The 19,331-nt window shown below is 41.8% G+C and overlaps 1 protein-coding gene across 1 annotated transcript; it reads right to left on the minus strand.

Annotated features, from left to right (window-relative positions):
- Nucleotides 1–2,435: 2,435 nt before the first annotated feature.
- LOC139374747 (uncharacterized) lies at nt 2,436–7,712 on the minus strand. Its single transcript, XM_071115874.1, has 3 exons — nt 7,246–7,712; nt 6,644–6,774; nt 2,436–6,452 (listed from the first exon to the last, which is right to left on the minus strand). The coding sequence occupies exons 1-3, from the start codon at nt 7,502–7,504 to the stop codon at nt 5,265–5,267; spliced, it is 1,578 nt and encodes a 525-aa protein (XP_070971975.1). The 5' UTR covers nt 7,505–7,712; the 3' UTR covers nt 2,436–5,264.
- Between the last annotated feature and the right edge of the window lie 11,619 nt (nt 7,713–19,331).

Consider the following 19,331-nt stretch of genomic DNA (forward strand, 5'->3'; position numbering starts at 1 on the left):
AACACATGCTCCACTGTTACATCAACCATGCACTCCAGACGCAAAGCATTATGCTTACCGAACACCAACTATAACTTCCTAATCTGACCTTTGAATCTTGGTCCACCAACCTTTCTTTAGAGGGCATATAAATCCTGGCCCTTGGGCTCAGAGTCCCACCTCTTCTGCCACACATCTATCAAATAGGCTCTGATCTTACATTTGGCCTCACCTCTACCCAGTGGCAGAGTTCATCGGTTTGTCTTCTACATACAGTATTATTGAACATCTAATTCAGGAATGTATACGCCTGTTCCTGTGCGACCACTATCTGGGTTGTTTACTTCTTCTTAATGTGATTTTCCGGCAGACTGGACGCTTTGATGCGTATAGCTGCTGTTCACAAGTCGGAGTGTGAATTTTACATTTTGGTCCCAAAAAAAAGAGAAAAGGGGAAACATTTAAATTGCACCACTATCTAACCCTGCACCTATATGCTATCCCCCCAAACCCACCACCCCATCCCACTACTTTGGCCCCAAGAGATCCTACATCAGGCCGCCGGTCTGGGAGGAACTCCCTGTAGGTCTTCTGTACTAAAATCCCTCATACCCAAATATTTCTCTGCTGCTGCAACTACCACATCTATCTTTGATTTATGTGATTTCTGCTCCATCAGTGCAGTGCAGTTGATCACCATGGCTATACACACAAGAAATCCAACCTTTCTAAAATGTATCCTCTCTGGATCTCTTTCATTTGCTCTAAGTTATTGTCTAACTTGTTGGGAAAGTGGTCAAAGTAGCTGATTTGTGTCAAAAGTTGAAAGTTTGGAAGTCATGTCACAATGGGCCCTTTAGAATGCTGAGGAAATCCCATGAAAGTAGATGGACAAAAAGCTTCATAGTGTAACAAAACAGGCAGGGAGCAGGTCTCGAACCCTCGACCTTCGAGCCCCGGCGCGCTATCGACCGTGCCGCAAAAGCATTCTCGTGCGGCAGAGTCGATTTCCGCACTTACAACCCCAGGGTCGTTACAATATTTTATAAAGTATGAAGTATATCAAACACTTGTCATAAGTATATGACAACTGTAATAATAGAGAACAGAAGACAATGAGGCACTGAAGTTAAGTAAATTAAAAAAATATATATTTCACAACGTATTTGGACAACAGAGGGATGTTCATGAAGTCCTCTCTGGGCTGGAGGAGGATCAGTGGGTAGAGGGACTCTCTGCCTGGAACGGGGAACCCCTTTCTCTCAGAGCACCTCTGACCCCGGCGTGGACACACATTAACTGAGTATAGCATAATGTACATGTGAAAATTCATTATTTGAAATGCAAATGTAGACCGTTCCTTTTATTTATACTTTTTTTTTTAATGCTAATGAAGACAGAACTAATGCAAGCAGTGAAATGTGATACCAATGTTTTGGTCAAGATTCATACCTGGGAGATGTCTGAAGTGAAAATGCAATACACTGGGTTGTGATAGCTTCAGTATCTCTGCAGCACATCTGAATGGAAGCAAGTTTGTGGTTGTGAAATGAACACTGGATCCAGCAGGGTATTATTTTCTGTGGTCGTAGCTTGTATCAACTGTGCGTACCCTCTCTCGTACAACAACGTCAAAATGGGCTTGTCAATCTGGACAGCAGATCCTTTTGGAAGGAGTGTGTGTACTGGTCTCAATGTTTTTGTGACTTCTTAACTGTAGAAAACAAAAATTGTGGCACATCTAACAGACTGAGTCAAGAGGGCTATTAAATGCAAAGTGAGACCAAATGTTGCTATGCTAACCAGGGAAATGTCACCAACGAAGTTACATGAGTGGGACGTTAGCTCAATGAAAGCAGTCGATGAGGTTACTAAAACATCTCTAACCTTTGATTGTTAGAAACTATTCCTGTTCTGATTTCATATTTGAAAAGCAGAGGAAGATTTCCTACACTAACTTTTTGTCTCACTTCTTGGGAAAGTGGTTAGAATTGCAGTTGTTAGAATTTTTTTTTATGAGGTTACCAAAACAGCTGTATCGTTAGATATTTTTGCTCTGATTTCAGATTTGAATAGCAGAAAAGTAGAGGAAGAGTTCAAACACACACTTTGTGAAAGTTGTCAAAGTAGCAGATTTGTGTCAAATGTTATATTGTTGTTTACAGTGAATATAATAGAATGTTGGAAGTCAAGATGTCACAATCGACCCTTTAGAATGTTGTGGAAATCCCATGAAAGGGATTTCCAATGCCTCGCAAAGAAGGGCACCTATTGGTAGATTGGTACAAATAAAAAAAAGCAAACATTGAATATCCCTTTGAGCATGGTAAAGTTATTAATTACACTTTGGATGATGTATCAATACACCTAGTCACTACAAAGAAACAGGCATCCTACCTATCTCAGTTGCCGGAGAGGAAGGAAACCGCTCAGGGATTTCACCATGAGGCCAATGGTGACTTTAAAACAGTTACATTGTTTAATGGCTGTGATAGGAGAAAATTGAGGATGGATCAACAACATTGTAGTTACTCCACAATACTAACATAAATTACAGAGTGAAAAGGAAGCCTGTACAGAATAAAAATATTCCAAAACATGCATTCTGTTTGCAACAAGGCACTAACGTAATACTGCAAAACATGTGGCAAAGCAATTAACTTTTTGTTCTGAATACAAAGTGTTATGTTTGGGGCAAATCCAATACATCACTGAGTACCACTCTCCATATTTTCAATCATAGTGATGGCTGCATCATGTTGTGGGTATGCTTGTAATCTTTAGGGACTGGGGAGTTTTTCAGGATAAAAAAATAATTGGAATGGAGCTAACCACAGGCAAAATCCAAGAGGAAAACCTGGTTCAGTCTGCTTTCCACCAGACACTGGGAGATTAATTCACCTTTCAGCATGACAACCTAAAACACAAGGCCAAATCAACACTGGGGTTTCTTACCAAGAAGACATTGAATGTTCCTGAGTGGCCGAGTTACAGTTTTGACTAAAATCTACTTGAAAATCTAACCTGAAAACAGTTGTCTAGCAATGTCCAACAACCACTTTGAAAGAGAGAAGAATTTTGAAAATAATAAATGGGCAAATGTTGCACAATCCAGGTGTGGAAAGCTCTTAGAGACTTACAGACTCACAGCTGTAATTACTGCCAAAAGGTGCTTCTACAAAGTATTGACTCAGGGGTGTGAACACTTACGTAAATGAGATATTTCTGTATTTCATTATTAATACATTTGCAAAAATGTCTAAAAACAAGTTTTTGAATTCAGGCTGTAACACAACACAATATGGAATAAGTCAAAGTGTATGAATACTTTCACTGTATATTCCGGACTCTGACAAGGCTCGTTCTAATATTTCTTAATTTCTACATATATATATATAAAATATATATTTGTTAACATTTACTTAACTAGGCAAGTCAGTTAAGAACAAATTTGTATTTACAATGACGGCCTACACCGGCCAAACCCAGACGACACTGGGCCAATTGTGCACCGCCCTATGGGACTCCAAATCGCGTCCGGTTGTGATACAGCCTGGATTTGAACCAGGGTGTCTGTAGTGACGCCTTTAGCACTGAGATGCAGTGCCTTAGACCGCTGCGCCACTCGGGATTATGTGTGTATTGTTTTATGCTACCTGGTATTAATTACTGAACTGTTGGAGCTAGAAACACAAGCACTTGGCTGCACCTGTGATATCATCTGCAAATCTGTGTATGCGACCAGTGAACTTGATTAGATTTGTTAAAGCGCTGTCGGGTGAATGCAGAACAGGGTGAAAACCACACACACACACACAGACCTCAACTAAGAAACTGCATTAACTTGATAAACTGCATTCATTTCCTCATTAAAAGTGTCTTGGAAAAAAATGTAGTTGGTTAATGGATGTATAAAATAGGCATTTGTGAACATCATATAGCCTACACCAGTGATCACCAACCAGTCAATCTTCAAGACATTCCACACCAAACATTTCTGTAGAAAAGAACGACAATAAAGGTTGTGATAAAGGCTTGCGCTCCTTTTTAAATTTGATTTGTGTTGCGCTGTTGGCGGTAGGTGCCGTCACCGGTTAAGCAAAGTCTTCCCATTTTGGACCATTCCATTTGTTTGAAAAGACAAACCTACCAGGCGGACCGAGTGAGTGCGCCTACTGCACTGGCCAATCAGGTAGCTCAAATCACTGTGCCTACAGAGCTTCCACAGTAAAGTTTGATACTAGCCTACGTAAGACTTAATAACTTTTAAAACCATGACCACAGAGACTGTCAAAGAATACAGTAAAGAGCTGCTGTTTTTACGAGTGAGTTCATGTCAAAAATAAAAATGATTCAGCACCATTGCAAAACATAAAATGCTCTTCTCTACTACTTCCACTCACGATGCAGCTGCAATGAATGAGTAGCCAAGTGTATTGCTAGCCCTGCGGTTGTTATTATTATTAGTCCATCGTCGTGTCTACTTTAAGAGGAATATTTCACTTCCGACTCGAGTTTCGCCATCAGGTGGAAGACGGTGTCCCCTCTCTCTGTTCAGTCTCACCAGAGGAAAAGTAGGAGAGAGCAGTGACTGTGAGAAGTGGACCCTCTGCTGTTCTTTCCCTCCCTCCACTGAGACTAATGCTGTGTTCGAAACAACTGGGAACTCTGAAAAAATTGAGATCCAACTGGAAAGAATTGCTTTGAATTCCAAGTCAGAAATTCTGGCATCTTTCTAGACCTCAGACTTTCCAACCTGAAGATTACTGACATCATGATTTGACCTAGTTTTTTCCCCGAGCTCTCATTTGTATTGAAAGCACCATGACAATCAGATGCAGGTACCATCAGTCCAGTAAAATAAAAAAGCAAATTATTTCAATTTATGCTAAGCAAGTTGCTACACCAACTGATCTATTTTGTAAACAAAGCTTGAATTTTGAAATATGGTCTGACAAGAAAAAATATTGGCAGGCCAGGCATATAGCCAGTATGCTGTGATAATGTATTAGTCCTACTGCCCAAACCTCATTCCTACAAAGCTGTTAAGTAATGTTTTTTTTAAATTCTGAGCGATAGATCAATGAAAGTGATCTTGAATAGGTTGGTGACCACTGGCCTACACAGTATTGTAGGATGCATTATTCTACCCAGGAATATTCAACACTGAAATCTGTGACTCTTGTTAATCCAAATGTGCTGCTGACAACAATGAAAGTTAATATTTTAATGCAGGGTTTGATCTAAACGTCAGAAGCTATCGAGTCAAATGGTTACTTTCTATGTTATAGAGTGGAATGGTTTTTCTGCTGGTGTATCCTGAGGTAGCTCCTATCTGAAAATCTCTTCCCGCAGGGCGTACAGGCGAACAGCCTCGCTTCAGTGTGGATCTTCAAGTGCATCTTCAGATGGTGCTGGTGGGAGAACCTCTTCTCACACTGGGGGCAGCTGTAAGGTCTCTCTCCTGTGTGGACCCTCTGGTGCCTCTTTAGGTCACCAGCCTGGGCGAAACACATGTGACACTGGGTACAGCTGAATGGTTTCTCCCCTGTGTGGACCCTCTGGTGCCTCTTCAGGTTGCCAGCCTGGGCGAAGCGCATAGAACACTGGGTACAGCTAAAGGGTTTCACCCCCTGTTTTTTGCCAGATGTTGCTTCCCCTCCCAGAGCCTGGGCTCTAGCCCTGTCTTTTGAGTTCAATGCCTGATCCAAAAGGGCACAGCCGTGTGAATCGGAAGGCCCCATTGACGTGGACACTGGGTCGCGATCCCGGAACGGGTGGACGACATTTGGATTTGTCTCTAAGCTTTCCCTGTAATCTAAGAAATCTCTGCCTTGTGAGTGTCTGTCTCCTAGGTGACTATTTGCATTCCATGTGGGAGGAACGTCGCCCTCCACTTTCACAGTCACTTCGTCTACGACTATAACCTCTCCTTTCTTATCTAGGCACCCTTCAGAGTATACACTACTACTGTACCGGTTCCAGTCCCCTCTAGACAGATCATTCTGTGTCTCTAAATCCAAGGATACGTTGCCAGGGTCCATCTCTGTAGCGTAAGTACAAGACAGGTCATCAATGCCTGTGTATAACACCTCACCATCTCCACGAGAATGAACCGTCCTCTGGACCTGGTGAAATATCGGTAAGTATTCTGAGCTGGGAACAGGAGGACAGCCCAATGGCCCCAGCCCAAGTCTCTCTGGGTCTGATCCGTGGTCAGGTCCTGTGTGTAAGAGCCTGTGTGTTACAGTTAAAGTCTCAGTGTCCGTCTCTGACTTTAGGACAGCGTTTGGTGTTCCACAGACCTCAGTGACAATGCGTTGGTAACTGGACTGCGCTGGGGCGGTGTCCTCCGTGGCTACAGGGGGCATTTCAGTCGGTCCAGTCTGGATGTCTCTGCTTTGCTGTGGGTCCTCCTCTCTTTCAGTCTTCTCCTGCTTGACCCCAGGACCAGCAGCCTCTGCATCTGCAGACTGACACAAGAAGAGGTTGTTACCATTAAATTACCATTAAATATGTTACCAGATAAATGTTGTAGGGAAGAAAGTTTCACAAGCTCCCTTATGGCAGATAAATAAGGATGTACATGTAAGCAAGTGAATAGCCGGCCACATTTGATTCACAAAGTAACTGTAGTTTTTTTATGTAACACTATTACACAAACCTCTATCACGATAACGGGCTGGGTTGAGGTTCCACTCCCCTCATCAACAGTGATTGGTTGGTCATCTCTCCATGTATTGTGTCCCACTGGCTTCACAAAACTCCTGTGGCCTCCAGTGAGATGTCCTTCACCTGAGAGAGTGATTGGGGGAAAAGAGATGGTTAGGTTAGCTAATGCTCAACGCTGTATTGTACTCTATTGACAGTTTTGAAACTGGCTATAATTGGTAAGGATGTAAGATAACGCTTCTCATAAATTATTGATAAACTATTTATTGAGAAATGTATTATGTTTGATGCATCACAATGTTTTCATTGAGTTAATAATAGGACATGCAGTAAATCAATAATTTGATTTAATAATAGGACATGCAGTAAATCAAGAATTTGATAAGAATATGGTTAAAATATCATATTGTGTCTTTGCTCAAGATAACTAAGTAATCAGGCGAATTATTGCATACTATCCAAAATATGACCAAGACCCAATTCTGAGGAACACATCTGAACACATGTGCAGAGGTGAACGGTGCGACAGGCACTGAGCTATATATGAACCGCGACAGGCCGCACAAGCTCGGCCTTCTGCAACATGTACAGTACCTCTTGCCATTCCTCTGTGTCTGTCGGCGAGCTTGACAATACTGGGACGACTGCCGAGGACGCGCTCCCGTGCCACCTTCAGTTCGAAAAGCTGTAGTTTCCTTCGCAATGCCCTGTTTTCTTTCTGGCTTTGAGACATTTCCAAACGAAACACTGCATAATCGTCGTCTACGAGTTTACAGACCTCTGCCACGGCTGCATTCGCTAGCACCTCCATGATGGAGGCTATTTGAGTGTGAAAAACCATACTGTTAGCCATCGTTAGCTAACGTTATCCGCTAACTAGCTGGCTAGCGTTACCTCGACAAACAGATAACATCTGTCAACCAAGTGCTGTAAGTATGTGATGTTGTGCAGTTAAATTGTTCATTTTGAGTTCCATGGTGTTAATAAACGTATAAATAACAACAACTCTAACGTGGAAATTGTTCTTGGTCGCTGTTCTTTTCCGGTTACACTTCTTCTTTGGGTTTTATGTCGAACTACAAGCAAAAATATGTATTGTCGCCACCAACTGTGCGGAATGAAATAAAAGATCCCAAAATACTAAATTAATGTCGATAAAAATACTGACTACCCGAAATCTCCCATCAACATGATCCTGTCTTCATCTGTTTAAATCAATAATCCATGTCTGATCCCTACACCGGCTCAGCCTGGGAGGATAGCACCTCTTCCATCTGTAATAACCCTGGTAAATCTTCCGCCGTGAATTACTGAAGACCCAGATACTTTTCCTGCTGCAGCTACAATGAGTTCCTTTCTACTTGAGCTGTGCAGCTTCACAGCTGCAATGAAAGCCACAAAATCCACTTTCTTTACATACAGCAAGTCTGCTTCTCTTGGTTGTCAAATGGGCCTATTGACTATGAGCATTGATGCATCAACTACAGTACCATTTTTTCAACTTCACTTGCTCACTCAATTATTTTGATTGCCTCCGCATAGGAGCTCAGATGTACCGCCCTAACTTTTGCCACCTCAACCTCCTTCACCCTTACAGGGCACTCCACAAACTCTGGGCCATGATCCCAACCACAATTGCAACAAGGCCATTCTTCACTCCGATCTGTATACTCCACCCGTCTGCACACACTTGAAACATGGCCACTTGAAACAATAACCCTATACATCGACCATAGACTTCAGACACAAACCATTCACATGCTTGGCAACCAGATGTAATGTACTAGGTACAATCGGGCAAAAACCACCTCTTCCTTCCTAATCTGACTTTCTTCGGAGGGCATATCAATGCAGACCCTTGGTCTAATTTTTCCATCTCTTCTGCCACACATCAATCAAAATGGCTTTGATCTTACATTTGGCCTCACCTCTACCCAGTGGAACATTAATATCAATTACATCTTGTTTCAAATCTCTTTTGGCTATCTGGTCTACAATTTCATTCCCTTCCATGACCGAATGAGCTGGGACCAAGCAGAATCTCACTAATATACCTAGGTTCTCAATTCTCCATAATAATATTAATGCCTCCAATAGTACATCACTCCTATTCGATTTGCCAGATGATAAACTATTCAATACAGACAGGGAATCTGAGCATACTATAATTCTGACAGGTTGTACATCCTCCACAGTTCAACTGAGTATACGGAAAGTTCATCTGTTAGTCTTCTACATATCTGCACATCAAATTGAGGAACGTAATCGCCTGCTCCTGTGCGCCTACTAGCTGGGTCCTTGGTCCTCCAACCTCCAATTCCCTCAGACCACTCATCAGCAAGCTTTCCAACTGTCCAACCAAAACCACTGCCTTGTCTACTAATATATTCCCAACAGTCATCTAGAACAGTAGCAGTGGGATGGTCAACCTCACAGCCTTTCAGCCTAACCCAATAAGCTAATTACCATTTTTACACTTAAAATCCGAAAGCATCTCACCTACCTCCACTAGTAAGGCACATACAGATGTTGATTTAAATGCACCAATACATATCCTTAAAGCTATATACTGGATTGTGTCCAGCTGCTGAAGACAAGTCTTTGCCGCTGTTCCATAAACTATACACCCGTAATCAATTGTCGTTCTGATCAGAGCTCTATAAATATCCATCAACGATTGTCTATCAGCACCCCATTCATAACCAAAGACCAAGCACATAAGATTCACCACCTTCTTACACTTTTTTTCAACATTTGACATGATATTTCCATGTATATCGCTCATTGAACCATAGACCCAAATATTTGTACTTAGAAACCCTCCCCATAGGCTGACCTTACAGAAACAACTGTATATTATCAGCAACTTTCTTCTTAGAGAAGAACATACAGCAAGACTTTCGCCACTGACAATTCAAAACCCCAGTCAATTGACCATCTTTCAAAATCCACTATAGCTTGTTGAATAGATTGTCACATGAGAGATATTCCTTGTCCCCTTTCAAATAGCTCTATCATCAGCATATAGGTAAGCCCCAATACTCCAACCTACATTCAAAAACACATTGTTAATCATAATATTGAACAAAATAGGACTGATCACACTGCCTTGAGGAATACCATTGTCAACTCCACAGGCATCAGATAAAATGGATCCTATTTTAACTCAAAAAGAGCGATTAAATAAGAACACCAAAACTCAGTTGTATATTCTCCCACCAATACCAAGTCTATCCATCTTAATCACATTGTATTGTATGCCTTTTCAATGTCAAAAAAGACAGTAGCCATTACTTCATGACCAGAGTTTTTTCAACTTCATTGTTCACCTTTACTAATGCATCCAAAGTGGATCTACCTTTATGGAATCCACTTTGCCATTGACTCAATAAAAATCTATGTTCCAGGAAATCTGACAATCATTTTTTCCATCAGTTCACACAATTTAGAGATCAGTGCTATTGGTCTGTAACTATCTGCACATGAAGCGTCCACTCATCCACTTCACTCACTGGCACATGCCTTCGGAAAGTATTCAGACCCCTTGACTTTTTCCACATTTTGTTACATTACAGCCTTGTTCTAAAATTGATTAAATTAAACAAACCCTCATCAATCTACACACAATACCCCATAAGGACAAATTGAAAACATGTTTTAGAAATTTTGCAAATGTATTACAAATAAAAAACAGAAATACATTATTTACATAAGTATTGCGATGAGACTCGAAATTGAGCTCTGGTGCATCCTGTTTCCATTGATCACTCTTGAGATGTTTCTACAATTTGATTGGTCCACCTCTGGTAAATTCAATTGATTTGACATGATTTGGAAAGGCACACACCTGTCTATATAAGGTCCCACATTGAAATTGCATGTCAGAGCAAAAACCAATCCATGAGGTTAAAGGAATTGTCCGTAGAGTTCCAAGACAGGATTGTGTCGAGGAACAGATCTGGGGAAGGGTACCAAAAATTACTGCAGCATTGAAGATCCCCAAGAACACAGTGGCCTCCATCATTCTTAAATGGAAGAAGTTTTGAACCACCAAGGCTCTTCCTAGAGCTGGGCGGAAAAGGGCCTTGATCAGGGAGGTGACCAAGAACCAGATGGTCACTCAGAGCTCTAGAGTTCCTCTGTGGAGATGGGAGAAACTTCCAGAAAGACACCATCTCTGCAGCACTCCACCAATCAGGCCTTTATGGTAGAGTGGCCAGACAGAAGCCACTCCTCAGTCAAAGGCACATGACAGCCCGCTTGGAGTTTGCCAAAAGGCACCTCAGACCATGAGAAACAAGATTCTCTGGTCTGATGAAACCAAGATTGAACTCTTTGGCCTGAGTGTCACGTCTGGAGGAAACCTGGCACCATCCCTACGGTGAAGCATGGTGGTGGCAGCATCATACTGTGGGGATGTTTTTCAGCAGCAGGGGTTGGGAGAGGCAAAGATGAACAGAGCAAAGTACAGAGAGATCCTTGATGAAAACCTGCTCCAGAGTGCTCAGGACCTCAGACTGGGGTGAAGGTTCACCTTCCAACAGCACAATGACCCTAAGCACACAGCCAAGACAACGCAGGAGTGGCTTCGGGACAAGTCTCTGAATGTCCTTGAGTGGCCCGTACTTGAACTCGATTGAACATCTCTGGAGAGTCCTGAAAGTAGCTGTGCAGCAACACTCCCCATCCAACATGACAGATCTTGAGAGGATCTGCAGAGAGGAATGGGAGAAACTCCCCAAATACAGGTGTGCCAAGCATGTAGCGTCATACCCAAGAAGACTCAATGCTGTAATCGCTACCGTGCTTCAACAAAGTACTGAGTAAAGGGTCTGAATGCTTATGTAAATGAAACATTTCTAAAAACCTGTTTTTGTTTTGTCATTATAGGGTATTGTGTGTAGATTGATGAGGGGGGACGATTTAATCAATTTTAGAGCAAGGCTGTAACGTAAGAAAATGTGGAAAAAGTCAAGGGGTCTGAGTACTTTCCGAGGGCACTGTATACATTTGTAGCACTCAAAATCAGAGAGGTCACAGAGGCAGAACATACATCAACCGGCCTCTCTAAAGACAACTCTCCAACAGACTGTAAGCAATGATCCCCAAACTTTTACCAGTCTGCTTTATGAAAGCCCCGTCTTCTGAATGGTACTCTACCTGGAATAGTAACATCACAGTTCATGGTACACCAAATCAGGAACAAATCATGGTACACCAAATCAGGAAATGATCACCTCCAACACTAGAATCATTCATTACATTACATTCACACTTAGATGCAATAGAGTTAGAAGCCATTGTGAGGTCCAGGCAGGATGTAACCCCTCTAACAACATCAACTCTTGTACCACATCCATCGTTAAGACATACTGATGCTCGTTTCCATCACATCTTCCACAATAGTACCACCAGCATCTGTTCTTCCTCATAAACTAGTTATGTGCATAAAGTCACAGCACTATCTCTCTAGAGCCCAATTCGACTTATATTTCATCAAACATCTCTACAGGTATTTGATGACAAGTGTTGTACATTTAAAAAAAACCATTTAATAGTACTACCTGCACTGTAGATTTTCACATATTCAGATGGGACAGGTGTATTACGATATACAAGACCTTCCCTTATGAACGTAGCACAGCCACCACACTGTCCAGTTGATCTATCAGAACTGATTGATCAATAACCAGGAATAATAAAAACAAGACGTGGTCTAAGCCACATTTCTTGAACACATATCACATCAGGTTTGATCTCTAAATCAATGACATATTCCTTAAAATGCTGACCGTTAGCAATAAGGCTTCTGGAATTCCACTAAAGGATGACAATAACTCTATCATCACACTGAGACATTACATCATTAGTATTATTGGGAATCAACATATCATTAATCATGGCGACATTAACATCTGTTACTCCTAAAAACCATTGCTGCTTCCACAGTGATCTTCAACCTGGCAGTTCTTCCTTCCACAAACGCCGCCAGGTTGATCACCTTTCCAATGACGGCTATGAAGTCAATCTGATAGAACTATCAAAGTGTCCTTTGACACAACACATTTGTGAGAGCAAGATTTCTGAACAGGTCTCGTATCCATGTCAGGACCAACATAAGCAATATTTCCTACAGTAGGTCCACTTATTCCAGGAGTAACCCGATTATCTACATCATTCTGCCTAATAGTTCCACCAATCTGCCTTGCAGCCTCTGCATAAGATACATTATGAGTGATTTTATATCTTTGGGCTTCTCTAGCCTCTTTTTGCACCTGGCATCCACCAAATGCTGCACCATGCCCCCACCACCACAGTTAACCTTGACGTTGTTCACACATTCACCATAATCATGTCCTCACTTGGCACATATTTTCTTTACTTTGCACAGAGCTGCTACATGTCCCATTCTTTGGCATTTAAAACACCTTAATGAAGGTGGGACCAACTCTCTAACAGTGAAAGTCAGGAAGACCATCTGTACTTTCTTAGGCAAAACCTTCTCAAACATTAATAGAACTGACAGGCTTTCACTTCTCTGCCCCTCTTTCTTACTTTACAGCATTTTGGCTTCAACCACTCTGCCCCCTCTCAGTGACATCCCGTCATTCAGGGCAGTTTTGAGCCCCACCTGTTGTGCTCCATTGAAAAGGAAGGTGGCGCGGCAGTCGTTGTGGGCAAATTTTGTTATCAAATTCTGACATTGTCTGGATTTATGGTACATTTAACACAACTGGGAACTCTGGAAAAAAAATAAGGTTGAATTATGACGTCAGTGATCTTCAGGTCGGAGCTCTAGAAAGAGGCCCGAGTTCCCGACTTGGAATTCCGAGTTGGATGACCGTTCAAAACGTATTTTTCCAGTCAGAGCTAATTTTTTCCGAGTTCCCAGTTGTCTTGAACTCAATGAAGTTTGAGATTTCCACTTCTCTGAGTTTCCAGTTGTTTTGAACATGGCAGAAGTCATGCTGGATTGACAGCATGGCCAATTTATTCCACTTTTTCTGGCCCATTGTATTGAATGTTTCTCCTTTTAAGCTTGGGAAAAGACACCCTAAAACCCAGACTTGGACCACACACTGAATATCAGGCTAGTGATTGCTTTGCAATGCTTGCAGTTGGCAACTGATTCCTTCCAAAACACTCATTGTTGAATTTGCGATTTCCAACTTCTTGTGTAATGTTTATGTCCAATGGCCGATGGTAATTTCTACCCACCTTTTCTCCCCAATTTCATGATGACGATCTTGTCTCATCGCTGCAACTCCCCAACAGGCTCGGCAGAGGCGAAGGTCAAGTCATGCGTCCTCTGAAACATGACCTGCCAAACCGCACTTTTAAACACCCACTATAACCCGGAAACCAGCTGCACCAATGGGTCTGAGGAAACACTGCAGGTGCCCAGCATGCAACAAGGAGTAGCTAAAGAGTGAAAGCCTTCTTGGAAGGGCACTTCTAATGTAACTCTATACTATGGCATTACCCAAGGGGCTTGAATTTTCAAGCTCAACCCATCGATTTTGTGATGACTCAAGAAAGCAAAAAAAGAGACCATGTTTTTACATAATTTGCAAACCGATATGTGATACGTATTAATGCCAAAATAACAGGCAAAACAGGCAACAACAGAAAAGTATATCCACTACCATTCAAAAGTTTTGGTTCACTTAGAAATGTCCTTGTTAAAATTAAAACATAACATAACATTTATCAGAAATACAGTGTAGACATTGTTAATGCTTGAAATGACTATTGTAGCTGGAAACGGCAGATTTTTTAATGGAATATCTACATAGGTGGACAGAGGCCCATTATCAGCAACCATCACTCCTGTTAGCTAATCCAAGTGTATCATTTTAAAAGGCTAATTGATCATAAGAAAACCATTTTTCAATCATGTTAGCACAGCTGAAAACTGTTGTCCTGATTAAAGAAGCAATAAAACTAGCCTTCTTTAGACTAGTTGAGTATCTGGAGCATCAGCATTTGTGGGTTCGATTACAGGCTCAAAATGGCCAGAAACAAAGAACTTTCTTCTGAAACTCGTCAGTCTATTCTTGTTCTGAGAAATGAAGGCTATTCCATGCGAGAAATTGCCAAGAAACTGAAGATCTCGTACAACGCTGTGTACTACTCCCTTCACAGAACAGTGCAAACTGGCTCTAACAAGAATAGAAAGAGAAGTGGGAGGCCCCGGTGCACAACTGAGCAAGAGGACAAGTACATTAGAGTGTCTAGTTTGAGAAACAGACACCTCACAAGTCCTCAACTGGCAGCTTCATTAAATACTACCCTCAAAACACCAGTCTCAACGTCACCAGTGAAGAGGCGTCTCCGGAATGCTGGCCTTCTAGGCAGAATTGCAAAGAAAAAGCCATATCTCGGACTGGCCAATAAAAATAAAAATTAAGATGAGCAAAAGAACACAGAACCTGGACAGAGGAACTCTGCCTAGAAGGCCAGCATCCCGGAGTCGCCTCTTCACTGTTGACGTTGAGACTGGTGTTTTGACAAAATCTGCATCCCTTTTAGACAAAACCCCTAACCTGCTACGAATAAGTCACTTCCGGTCGTAGCTATACACAACATTGTCAAAACCAAAACTAATGCTTCTTCTTCTTTGGTGTTTTGGCGGAATGCGCTGTTCTTTGAAATACATTACTGCCTATTACATCAAATCTCATGTGTGTTAGCAAGAACAGAGCAGAAATAGAATAAAATATAATACAATATAATGACTTTATTCCATCTACATCACCTCAGTAAGGTAAATAGTCAACTCTCCTTTATCTAGCCAAGGATTACTGTCTCTCTAAAAACAGGTATTTACAAGCATGTTTCAAATGAGTTAATAAAGAGTTAATGAGGCTAATTACCCTCCTAAACAGAGTAAACTCTGACCCTATATGTAGAGACCAAGTACATGTGCACTTTAGTTCATGTTTAATATTTCAGTCATCACACGACCTGAAGGTAGCTTAAAGGTGGTCACCAACCTTTCCTGAGTCAAGATCCCTTTTTCAGTCAAAAAGCAAGCACAGAGAATTTTTTAAATCCATTACTTTTTACATTAACCTATGAAAAACAGTTTTGTAGGAATGAGGTTTGAGCAGTAGGCCTAATACATTATCACAGCATATTGGCTATATGCCTGGCCTGACAATATTGTTCTTCTCAGACCATATCACATTTCAAAACTCGAGCTGTGATCACAAAATAGATCAGTTCGTGTAGCACTTGCTGAGCATAAATTGAAATCATTTGTCAATAATTCGCTTTTTATTTTACTGGACTGATGGTACCTGCATCTAATGGCCATGGTGCCTTCAAGACAACTGTGAACTCTGGGGGAAATAACTAGGTAAAATCATGATGTCCGTGTGTTAGAGGAATTCAATTCCTATATGTTCATTAACCAATTCAATTATAACAAAGCAAAACACTTTGTCCGTTTCTAAGAATTTGTAAGGTTCTTATTTGCATGAAACAGGCAAAGATCAGTCTCAAAATTAATCAATAGCGTTTATTCCCGAGAGCTCTGAACATAATCACGTCATTAGTTTAAATATATCACACATAGCATCATGTCTTACTAAAATGTCCCTCCTCCTCCTGGATCATGACAAAGCTGCTTTTCAATTCAATTCCAACACATACACATTGCTTATCTTCGGCTACCATATGTTACACAATCTACTGCACGCCCAACGGTTTCTCCCCTCCCTGGTTGGGGATCAGACATCTTTCCTGTTGTTAGTTTCACTGTGATCACAAGTTGTCTGTTGACCCTTCCTCTTGGCCTATGTACCAACATATTCTTTAACAGACAACAGATAACTCTGTGAGTTATAACTCTACGCCAAATGTATACATTATTTAGCCATTATTGATTAAAATCCTTCAACACCGTGATCTTCAGGTCGGAGCTCTAGAAAGATGCCTGTTTTTGACTTCCGAGTTCAAATCAAATTTTATTGGTCACATACACATATTTAGCTGATGTTATTGCGGGTGTAGCGAAATGCTTGTGTTCCTAGCTCCAACAGTGCAGTAGTATCAAACAATTGACAACAATACACAAATCTAAAGTAAAAGAACGGAGTTAAGAAATATATAAATATTAGGACGAGCAATGTAGGAGTGGCATTGACTAATATACAGTAGAATAGAATACAGTATATACAAATGATGAGTAAAGCAGTATGTAAACATTATTAAAGTGACTAGTGTTCCATTATTAAAGTGGCCAGTGATTCCATGTCTATGTATATAGGGCAGCAGCCTCGAAGGTGCAGGGTTCAGTAGCAGGGTGGTAGCTAGCTAGTGATGGCTATTTAACAGTCTGATGGCCTTGAGATAGAAGCTGTTTTTCAATCTCTCGGCCCCAGCTTGGATGCACATGCACTGACCTCTCCTTCTGGATGATAGCGTGGTGAACAGGCCATGGCTCAGGTGGTTGATGTCCTTGATTATCTTTTTGGCCTTCCTGTGACATCGGGTGCTGTAGGTGTCCTGGAGGGCAGGCAGTGTGTCCCCGGTGACACGTTGGGCAGACCGCACCACCCTCGGGAGAGCACTGTGGTTGCGGGCGGTGCAGTTGCCGTACCAGGCGGTGATACAGCCAGACAGGATGCTCTGAATTGTGCATCTGTAAAAGTTTGTGAAGGTCTCAGGGGCCAAGCCAATTTTCTTCAGCCTCCTGAGGTTGAAGAGGCACTGTTGCGCCTTCTTCACCACACTGTCTGTGTGGGTGGATCACCATTTCAGCTTTCCACCTTCTCACCAGGTGAAATGACCGTTCAAAACTATTTTTCACAGTCTAAGTTCCCAGTTGTCTTGAACAAACTGAAGTCTGAGATTTCCAAGTTCCCAGTTGTTTTGAACACAGCATTAGTCTGAGCTGAGGGAAGGATAGTTCAGCAGAGGGTGTCTGCCTCTCATGGTCCCTGATCTCTCCTTTTCTCTGGTGAGACTGTCTTCCACCTGATGGCGAAACTCGATTAAAAACTCAGATGATGAAGGCAAAACTCCTATGACCATAGAAAGTTAAATATTCCTCGATATTAAAATAGACACGACGAGCTACTACTAATAAAAACGTAGGCCTATCACTTTGCCTATCACTCTGCACATGGCTTCTGAATCTAGTGCGCCAACAGCTCAACACGAAAACAAACGGAGCACAAGCCTTAATAGTTGGCTGTTCTACAGAAATGTTTGGTGATGGACTAGGATTGCCTTAAAGATCGCCCAGTCAGTCGTGATCGACCGGTTGGTGACCACTGTAATTGACCGTTTACTGCAAACAGCTTGAGGTCAAGGACTGTAGACTAAAAACACTGATGTACACTCCCCTACATATTTATTTGAACATTGAAGCTAAAACTTTTAATTTGACTCTATACTCCAGCATTTTGGATTTGAGATCAAATGTTTCATATGAGGGGATAATGTTGTGCCCAATATAAATTAATGGTAAATAATGTATTGTATTATTTTGGTGTCACTTTTATTGTAAATAAGAATATAATTTGTTTCTGAACACTGCTACATTAATGTGGATGCTACAACGATTGCGGATAATCATGAACGAATCGTGAATAATGATGAGTGAGAAAGTCAAAGGCACAAAAACCATACCCCTACGACATGCTAACCTCTCACCATTACCAATAACAGGGGAGGTTAGCCATTTTATTTTGAGTGGGGGTATGATATTTATGCCTCTGTAACCTTCTCACTCTTACATATCTCCAGTTTGGTTCACGTTTTTAAGGACACATCTCAAATATTCCCTCCCATCTCAGCGAAAGCGAGTTGATGTTAAACAGGTAAATTAGCAACCCTGGCGCAAGGGTTGGAAAATAGCAGAGTGCCAATTTCAACAAGTCGAAATTGCCAATGAGCAATAGCGCCCTTAATGTCTTATTCAACCGGCTGTGTCCCACCCTTAGCCTCTGCCTTGCTCATGGGCACCGCCTCTCTCCTAAGGGCCTGTCTAGCTAGCACATCTACATCCTCAGTCTCTTCCACCCCCACATGGGCGGGGACACAAGCCAAACGAATCTGTACACCCCATCTGCCTCACCGGGAATGAATTTGGAGTACCTCATATATCATGTCTTGTCTCCTCCGTGATCTGAATGACTTCACTTATCAATACTGCACACGAATCCAAACACACAGCAACCCTCCCCATTGCAAGGACAACAGTACTGCCATCAGCTGTGAGGATTGAAAATATGCTTGGCCTATCATGAGGGTGTCTGTGTATGTTAGAAGGCTGTGGCTGGCCTTGGGTGTAGGCAGTTATCATGAGTTGTTGGGGGCACATGCAGAACATAGTGTTGCAAGAACAAACTGTCTTTTGTTAGATAACAGGAGCCAGGTGTGTGATAACTGTATCGAGAGTATGAGCGCATAGATATTCTACACAGCAACAACGCCTGACCGCTGAAGCGCCTAGGGGCTGGGACCAGTTCATGCGCCAACAATCAAAGATAGGCTGAGTGAGTTTAAACCACGCCCAGTCTCTACTCTGACAGGCCAGCTCGGAAGCAGGAACTACTTCTGTCAGAGTATTTTAGAAGATAATATTAGTGTGTTGGCTAGTTCTCTGTTCTACCCTGCGTGGTGTTACAGCGGACCCGTATATACGAATATACGAAAATTGCATTTGC

This window comes from Oncorhynchus clarkii, chromosome 19 (genome assembly GCF_045791955.1).
Source record: "Oncorhynchus clarkii lewisi isolate Uvic-CL-2024 chromosome 19, UVic_Ocla_1.0, whole genome shotgun sequence".
NCBI lineage: Eukaryota > Metazoa > Chordata > Actinopteri > Salmoniformes > Salmonidae > Oncorhynchus > Oncorhynchus clarkii.

Excerpts from the sequence above, each read along its gene's own strand:
- LOC139374747 (XM_071115874.1), bottom strand. The coding sequence starts at position 7,504 with ATGGCTAACAGTATGGTTTTTCACACTCAAATAGCCTCCATCATGGAG. Across the intron at positions 6,775-7,245 it reads ACACAGAGGAATGGCAAGAG|GTGAAGGACATCTCACTGGA; the intron begins GTACTGTACATG and ends TCACTCTCTCAG. Across the intron at positions 6,453-6,643 it reads AGCCCGTTATCGTGATAGAG|TCTGCAGATGCAGAGGCTGC; the intron begins GTTTGTGTAATA and ends TTCTTGTGTCAG.